Raw genomic sequence first — 9,697 nt, 5'->3', positions numbered from 1 at the left:
ACACAAACACATACACACATATACACATAGACACACACAAACACATACACACATATACACATAGACACACACAAACACATACACACATATACACATAGACACACACAGAAACATAAATAATACTTTTTTTTACACATGAAACTTACCATTTGGGCAGAAGAAGACACTGTAAGTATATTCTCGAGCTAAACCTTCTGGCTAAAGAAGAAGACAGAAAATGTATAAGTTGATAAACAAGAACAGGATTTTTTAAGTAACAACTATTTATTTATTTAACCCATTCACTGCTTGAAAAAGAAACAAACAAAAAAAACCTGTTACATAGCTGATTTATTTAAGCCTCTCCCTAAAGATAAAAACTTCCTTTCGTCATTTTAATTCCCTGTGAATATCTCTTGATAGTGTTTATCAATCGAGATCACGCCATTTTAGTGTATATAGAAGTTTATATAACAACACTTTATATAGAAAAAACCATGCATGACTCACCTCCTCAGTGTATCATAGTATGTATTATATATTCATCCTTAAAAGAAGGTAATTAATATACACCTAGATTACAAGTTTTGTGTTCGTGTTTTAATGCTGAAAAAAATGGTAATTTCAGCATTAAAACCGTAACGCAGCCACTACGACTCTTCTCGGTATAGCTATACCGCAAGCCTTTTAGCCTGTAATGCAAAGTCAGTCCCACACTCGAAAAAATGACGTTTTTTCATGGGATTCCCATAGCGCTGCCATTACAAGTTGTGCGGTGAGGCTAAAAAGCTTGCGTTACACCCTATAACAACAAGTTCCGTACCTCCATCTGAGAGCAGTAATTATGAGTTTTACAGAACAAAACTGTTACATAAAATTCATAACTAAAGTGTTACAAAGTACACTAAACACTCATAAACTACCTATTAACCCCATAAACCGAGGCCCTCCCGCATCGCAAATACTATATTAAGTTATACTATATTAAGTTATATGTCAGTTAAAGGTACAGTAATCACGTTCTGTTGTCTTGCTATAGAATAACATTTCAGCCAAGACTAAACATTTTTAAAACAAATTAACATCTTGTTTGCTGTAATTGTTTTTCAATAGCCAAACTCCACCCACAACTTGGCTCATTTAGAGCAGCAAATACGAGCTTGAGTACGCATCTGACAAGGCTAGCACAGTTTATTTTATTAGTATACTCTGTTTTTCAGTTGTTATCTGATAAATCTAATTAGGTAAAGATACTATACTTAACAGGATTAGCCTTGAAAATACCTGAGTGTGGTTTTACAGTTCTGAGATACAGAAATTCCTTAACTTTCAATGCTAAATTGCATAAAAGGGGGCAAAATAAATAACAAATGTGTATTGTAAAGTTGTTTTACTACGCATTTAATTAATAATTGTGCAAATGTGCTCATTATTCATATTGCAAATAAAAGTAGTTTTTCCTAAATATGGATTTTTTATGGTCTTTTGTTTTATAAAGTAAGATTTTAATATATTTATTTTGTATAAAATTCCACCTTTCTTAAGGTGGAATTCGGATTATGAATGACATGAAGGCCTTATAATATTTTGCACACTGTATCTTTGAATATCAGGCTCTGTATTTTATGTTGCGAGTTAGGTTCATCACAATTCAGATTCTACTTTTAGACGCATTGGTGGATATTTTAAACTTTATTGTACACTATATGATAGAACCAGTTTGGGTTTAACTGCAAATAAAACCAAAACCGTTATGGATCATTACAAATGTAAAAACTAAGTACGGATGCTAGGGCTTACCTCAACCATTACACTTCTGCGGACAAAATCACTACCAGAGGGGGATCTCTTCTCTGCATATACATCTTCTGAATACCTGATGTTCTTCAAGTTTTGAGGCCCGTCTGAGAAGCAGTTTGCACTGACATATGCCAGAGCTCTAGCTGAAAAAAAAAACCCCAAAAATAATATTCTTGAAACAAAGTAATAGTAATGAGAATGATTAATAATAGACTTTTAATTGTATTTGTGAGGCAGACACTTTACATCTCATCCCTGTTCCAGATGAAAGCACCTAGTGAGGGCATGCTAGTGGGACGGAACATAGATCTTCTAAAAAGATACAGTAGCAGACCTACTCAAAAGAGGGCCCTGGTGCAAACATTTTTTGGGCTCCTCAGTAGTAACCAATAGTAATAGTATAGATGTTGCTTTGTATAATGATGTTAAGGATAGAGCAATAGATCATAGATCAATAGATAGCTAGACAGATAGATAGATAGATAGATAGATAGATAGATAGATAGACAGATAGAATTAACCTGCAATCTACACTAATAAAAGGTTCCCCTGCATTAGGATTGTACACATTATGCAGATGCCTATTGTTTAGCACTTGGGCCCTGGCACCACTGCCACTGCTGCGCCAATGTTAGTTCCGTCCCTGAAAAGATAGACCCAACTTGTTTACAGTCTTCCATTACATTTCCATACCATAAAGGAATGATATACACAGAAGATTCTCCAACACATCCTCTGTGTAGACTTACATTGTCCCTCATAAGAGAGGTGACATCACACTGTCTTATGCATTAAGAACCTACGCCTATTATAAATGCAATTTTGGGTCACCTAAAGGTTTTTTTTTTCCAAAAATAAATGAATTAATGAATAAACAAAATATATAAATTAAACTGGAGCAATATATTTAACTTTGCTAGCATCTGAAAACATATATAAACTGATAATCACAAAAGCAAGTGGAACCTCTGAAAACCTTTGACATCAGGATATGTTCACTATTTCTAGGTGGCGCATCCTTATTTGAGAGTAAACAAATCTGAAGTTCATGTGATGTCCCAATTAAAGTGTGAGATATTGTATATTATGGGCTCCATTTATCAAGCTGTGATAGCAGCTTCAGACACCCAGCGTTTCAGACTCGCTCAGAGTGAGCCTTAAAAGCTAGTTAAATAGCAGAGGTCTTAAGACCGCTACTACATAACCTCTCCACGACACTTAAGCTGGCGTATTGCAATCATGCTGATCAGATTGTATTGGGATGATTGATAGCCTCCTCTTGTACTTGATTTGCCGTGCACAAGCAGGGGGCGGCATTGCACAATCAGCGGATTATGCAATGTTATATGCGGGCAGCGTACTGCTACCCGCTTGCCACAAGGCTGAGCAGACCAGATTCATGAGAGCGAACCTCGTCCGCCCACCGAATGACAAATGGAGCCCAATGTAACCGTTGTAGCTATTTACAGATTTACATAATTTTTGTGTTATCTCACAGGTGTAACCACCTGGGGTTGTAGTGATTTTTTGTTTTTGTTTGTTTGTTTTTAACATTGTTGAGCTAAACAACATTTATTTACTAGTCATTATATTGTTACAATAAAACTCCCTATACTGACTGAATTACCCCATTTGAAAAAGTAGTCTTGTATTTTTGCCTTATTGACAAAAAACAATATAATGTGTAGAAGAGTGCAAAGTGACTCAGTAAAGACTAGAAGACTAAAATTGGAGGTAAAACCTGATCCCAGCTGGAAGAACCACTGAGAATTATAGGTAGCAAAACAATGAGTACTATATGGCACAGTAAGCCTGTGCTACCGTGTTTTTAGCAGTTTCAGCAATAAAGGAAAAGCAGGTTATTTCTTTGTCTGCATTTATTCATATGGATTAATTCAGACACAAGAGATATCATCAGTTATTAGTCTCATAACATCCCCGAGTCTGACTAAAGCAAGTTTACATCACATTTTATTATATAATGAAATGGCCATGAACATGAACAATATTATTATTTTGCTAACAAAGCACTTACTAAAAAAAATACAAAGTTTTATCTTGCCCCAATCTCTGAAACACTTGTTGTCAGTCAGCACTAAGAAAAACATTTAAATCTTTATCTGACAAAGTTTTATAAGTCTCTTTCATGTCAGCATTATTGGTGAATGTAGGCCAACATCCCAACATTACCAAAAGTCAACCAGTACCTATCAGAAGTGTCGTTCTCCACCATCTCTCAGTAACCACAGCACCTGCAAGCAACTTACAGTTATATAAACTTATATACAGATGCATAAGGAGGAAGGGGTGCGTCAGTGTTTCTCACCCTTTTTGTAGCAAGTACCCCATCAGGCATACATATTTGTCCTAAGTACCCCCAAATGCATATAAATAGTATTAGGTAACAAAAATAAGTGAAATGCCCCAGAATGTGGGCAAAATATAATAAAAGGGCAAGACACTGAGTACCCCTTACCAAAGCCCCAGGTACCCCCAGGGGTACATGTTCCACAGGTTGAGAAATAAGGGTGTACATCAATAATTGGAGTGAGAATTATATGTAAATGCTTAAAGGGACACTGTGATGAGAGTGGGAAGTGACGTCACCGGATGGGGGCGTGGATTATAGCCGTTATTAGTCTATGTAGCAGTTACTAAGTTAGATATATTGTACAAGCTGTTTACTTCTATGCTCTGCAATAAAATAGCGTTGTACCTTCTATGCTGTGTCCTGCATCTCATGACATGGTGTTAGAAGTACTTGCCTGCGCTTCTGTTTCCTGAGTAATGACGATGTTGAGGTTTACCCAACCTGAGCCTTTTGATTTCTCTCAGCCTGCAGCTTGGCCCACATAACGTCAGCGGTTTCAACACTTCAGGATTGCTTCCAAGCTGGACAAGGAGAGTGGTGAAGTACAAGTCAATTCTCTTTTATACTCTATGGGGAAAGATGTGGAGCCAGTGTTCAATGCCTTTACTTTCCAAGAAGGGGAAGAATTTGACTTTGAAATAGTTATGAACAAACTCAGTGCTCACTTTGTGCCCAAAAGAAATGTGATTCATGTTCACAAACATGCTCAGCGTGTGGGAGAATCTGTGGAGTCATTTGTGCGCAGCCTGTATGAACTAGCTGAATTCTGTGAGTTTGGTGTTGCTAAAGAGGAGCAAATCAGAAACAGAATAGTCATAGGAATTGCAGATGCTGAAGTCTCACTGAAGCTACAGTTGGAGGCTGATTTAACATTGGATGGGGCTATTAGGATGGCCGCCAGAGTGAACTAGTGAAAAAGCAAAGTGCTGATCTGAGGTCTGAGAGTATTATGGATGAAGTGCAGCAGTTCAGGAGGGCTGCTAGTGAAAGGCACAATGTGTGCGGTAGACCAAGGGCAGCAGATAGGCCCAGAAGCGGATGGGCGCAGCATGCTCGCTGCACGCGGTGTAACCGTACCCATGATCAGAGTGTTGTATGCCCTGCTAAAGACAAAAGATGTAGAAAATTTAACCGAATTGCCCATTTTGAAGTGGCGTGTAAAACTGAATACATTAAGGAGATGCAGGTGGATAGCGACCAGGAGGGTCAAGAAGTGTCCTTTGTAGGGTCTGTTGTTGAACGGTCTGGTTCAGATGAAGATTGGCGGATTACTCTTACTGTAATGGGAGCCAAAGTTACCTTTAAGATTGACACAGGAGCAGACATCACTGTTATGTCCCTTGCAGCATTTATAAAACTGCCTCAACAGCCTCAACTGGCGAAAGTTACAGCAAAAGTTCATAGTCCTGGTGGCCGCATCGATTGTGCGGGGAAATTTCTTGCCAGCTGCGAGTACAAGCAGAGGAAATTCACCATGTGGGTACATGTGATTAGAGGTCAGTGTGTTAACAACCTATTGAGCAGAAAAGCAGCCTGTGGTTTGGGCCTGGTCGCCAGAGTGAATGAGATTTCAAAAGACATGTTTGGTGAATTGGGCCTACTGAATTGCAACCCAGTCCGAATATCACTTAAAGGTGACGCAGTCCCATACAGCATTACTACTCCTCGTAGAATTCCATTCCCGCTCATGCCTCAAGTGGAGAAGGAGCTTCTGCGTATGAAGAATATGGGAATTATTGAAGAGGTTGTTGAAGCAACTGACTGGTGTGCCCCCATTGTGCCTGTTGCGAAGAAAAACAGGAAGGTATGCATCTGCGTAGACTTGAAAAGGCTGAATGAGGCGATAAAGAGAGAGAGATATGTGCTGCCGACACTTGAAGACATAGCTCCGAAATTGGCTGGGGCGAAGTTCTTCTCTACACTGGATGCTTCCAGCGGTTTCTAGCAGATACCTCTAGATCCAAAGTGCCACAAACTGACTACCTTCATTTTGCTTCTGCAGACTCCCCTTCGGGATATTCTCTGCTCCTGAAATCTTTCAAAGAGAGATGAGTTCTCTCCTAAGGGACCACGAGGGCACGGCAGTCGTCAGGGATGACATTTTGGTATATGGGTCTACATTGGAAGAACATCATCAGCGATTGAGCTGTGTGAGGCAGACCATTAGAGAGTCTGGGCTGAAATTAAATAAGGAGAAATGCCATTTTAGGAAGGCTGAGTTATGTTACTTTGGGCATATTATCAATGGGGATGGCATCAAGCCAGACCCTGATAAAATCCTTGCTATTGAACAGATGAAAAGTCCTTCTGATGTACATGAGCTGAGACAAATATTGGGCCTTGTGAATTATGTGGGCAGGTTCCTTCCAGATTTATCCACAATACTACACCCTATCACAGAGTTGCTAAAGAAAGATGTTGCCTGGGTCTGGGGACCTTCACAGGAAGAATCTTTTGTGCAGGTCAAGTCCCTGCTGGAGTCTGCCCCAGTGTTGGGGTTCTACGACCCTTCTAAAAAGACTGTGGTTAGTGCTAATGCGAGCAGTTATGGGTTAGGGGCCGCCCTTCTGCAGTTGAATCGCCTACTGTTCCCGTACACTGATGGCTGCTGAACCGAAATACGCCCAAATTGAGAAAGAGTGCCTGGCTGCAGTTTGGGCCTGTGAGCGCTTCCAGCGTTACCTAGTGAGTTTAGAGAAATTTAGTCTGGAGACTGACCATAAACCGCTAGTCCCTCTAATCAACTCCTATGATATTGACAAAACACCCCTAAGATGCCAGAGACTTCTGATGAGGCTGCTGAGGTTCAACGTTCAGGCAGTGCATGTGCCAAGGAAACAACTGGTAGTGGCAGATACACTTTCCAGGCTCCCGCTGGCTGCTGCTGAAGAATCTTCAACGGAATCAGATGTGAAAGTGTATGTAGATTCAGTTCTGACATCCAAATCCATTTTGTCAGGGAAGCTATAGCAAATAAGAAAGGAGACATGTTTAGATACTGACCTTCAAGAAGTTATTAAGTACATAAAAGAAGGTTGGCCCTAGAGCCGGGCAGCCTGGATGTCTTTAAGTTCTTACCAGTCAGAAAGGTCGCAGCTCACGGAGCTCGATGGGTTGGTGCTGTTCCAGGACCGCATTGTTATTCCTGTTAGCATGCGGCAGGAGATGTTAAGCAGGATTCATGATGTGTTAAGCAGGATTCATGATGGCCACTTGGGCATTACAAAGTGCAGAGAAAGGGCAGCTTCAGCAGTATGGTGGCCAGGGATTAGTTCTGACATCGCAAGCCATGTGTCAAAATGTGCCTTTTGCTGGGAACGCCGGCCTACTCAGAGAAGGGAGCCCTTGATTTCTACTCCGCTGCCAGCAGGCCTGTGGCAGAAAATAGCTGCTGATTTGTGCGAACTGCACGGGAAAAAGTACCTAGTTGTGATTGACTACTACTCCAGGTATTTGGAGATTGCACCCTTGAATGAGATCACAAGTCAAGCCGTTATCACTTGTCTCAAGAGCTTGTTCCCCCAGTGGGGCATACCAATGGAGTTAGTGAGTGATAGCGAAATGCAGTTTGCTTCCACGGAGTTCAGTTCTTTCAGCAGTGAATATGATTTTGTCCATTCTACGTCGAGTCCACATTACCCGCAGGCCAATGGAAAGGCTGAAAGGGCAGTTCAAACAACAAAGTTCATTTTAAAGCAATCTGAGCCGTACCTAGCCCTCTTGGCCTATAGGGCAACTCTGATTCAAGCCACGGGTTTTAGCCCGGCACAGCTGATGCTAGGACGTCAGATTCGCACCACTTTACCCTCTGTGGGTGTCTTCCAGCCAACTACCTCTGTTCCTCTGGACAGGGTCCTTAAGAGGGATGAAGAGGCTAAAAGGGGCTATTGATTCTTCTACGACAGGAAACACTCTGTGAGGCCCTTGCAGGAGCTGAATGTGGGGCAAAGTGTCAGAGTGCCTGCCATGGTAATTGGATGCTCTCCAGAACCAATGCAGTCCTTACTGATGGAGGGACAGTCACACGTCGAAATCGAAGACATCTTCAGCCAGTACCTTAGAGTTTGGTACTTGATGCCTCAGTACCACTGCCGGTGGGATCCCCTGTTTTAAGAGGGGTGCCTTCCCCTCAGCAAGATCACAGCGGGGATACTTCTCTGCTTCCAGCAGACTCTCAATCACCTTCTTCTGTATCAGAGGACAGTTCATGTAAAATGACATCAAGTGGAAGGGTGGTGAAACTTCCAGCCGGATATCGGGATTAGCACTAGTTAGAGCAGTGACCGGAAGTATGGTCAGAATAATCCCATGGTCACTGTGGACTAGGGTAGTCTACTCCGATGTTCAAGTCAGGATTGTATTTCATGCTGTTTATATATATTCTCTTTAACTTGTTATTTGTTGTATACTAAACAAAACTATTTCTGTATGCTTCTTGTATACCTTGTTATTTGATGTATTAAAAAAAAAAATGTATGCTTTGTCCTTTGAAAAGGGGGAAGATGTGATGAGAGTGGGAAGTGACGTCACCGGATGGGAGCGTGGTTTAGGGCCGTTATTGTTTATGTCGCAGTTACCAAGTTAGATGTGTTGTGCAAGCTGTATACTTCTATGCTCTGCAATAAAATAGCGTTGTACCTTCTATGCTGTGTCCTGCATCTCATGACAGACACTAAACACATTTCACACACCTCCCTCTAATCATGTGAGCTGCCATTTTGGAACCTAGTGTACACTGCAGGTATCTGGAGGAGAGCTACTGCACATTTGCAAACACATCAGCACTGGAATGTATTGACAGATAGATTTCAACATGGCAAAACCCATGACCAGAAGGAGGTGGGGAATAACCTCAATACTATGCTTATAAAACATATTTATTGTTTAATGTTCCTTTAAGAAGAATTAGTTTAATTTTATTGCTATACTTAAAGTCAAAAGCCAAATAAATATATTTGCAGCTGCATTTAATGCAGGCATACAACCACAACACCACCAGACCACCTATCTTACTCACACAAGGAACACAACTCCTCCCACTCTACCCCCTTAACTCCCTTAAAGGACCAGTCAACACAGTAGATTTGCATAATCAACAAATGCAAGATAACAAGACAATGCAATAGCACTTAGTCAGAACTTCAGATGAGCAGTAGATTTGTTTTCTGACAATTTTAAAAGTTATGTCTATTTCCACTCCCCCTGTACCATGTGACAGCCATCAGCCAATCACAAATGCATATACGCTTATTCTCTGAATTCTTGCACATGCTCAGTAGGAGCTGGTGATTAAAAAAGTTTAAATATAAAAAGACTGCGCACTTTTTTTAATGGAAGTAAATTGGAAAGTTGTTTAAAATTGCATGCTCTATCTGAATAATGAAAGGTTTATTTTGATTTGAGTGTCCCTTTAACCTGTATCGTCCAGCCAGCATTTAAGCATCCACACTACTAAGTAATTACACCACAAAAAATACAGTGCATCTTATAAAACAATACAAAGATATCTTCCATAGATTCTGACAAATGAAAAATATTCAAGCTACT

General features: G+C 40.6%; 1 protein-coding gene across 1 annotated transcript in view; it reads right to left on the bottom strand.

Moving 5' to 3' along the window:
• Positions 1-9,697, bottom strand: part of CPAMD8 (C3 and PZP like alpha-2-macroglobulin domain containing 8) — a 276,510-nt gene that overhangs the window by 102,834 nt on the left and 163,979 nt on the right. Inside the window, exons 22-23 of the mRNA XM_053702891.1 lie at positions 1,780-1,922; positions 147-198 (exon numbers count right to left, since the gene is read on the bottom strand). Of these exons, the coding sequence (XP_053558866.1) occupies positions 147-198; positions 1,780-1,922 (195 nt within the window). The remainder of the gene's footprint in view (positions 1-146; positions 199-1,779; positions 1,923-9,697) is intronic.

The sequence above is a fragment of the Bombina bombina genome, chromosome 2 (genome assembly GCF_027579735.1).
Source record: "Bombina bombina isolate aBomBom1 chromosome 2, aBomBom1.pri, whole genome shotgun sequence".
NCBI lineage: Eukaryota > Metazoa > Chordata > Amphibia > Anura > Bombinatoridae > Bombina > Bombina bombina.
The sequence above is the reverse complement of the archived record's forward strand: the minus strand, read 5'-3'. Positions and strand labels throughout refer to the sequence as shown.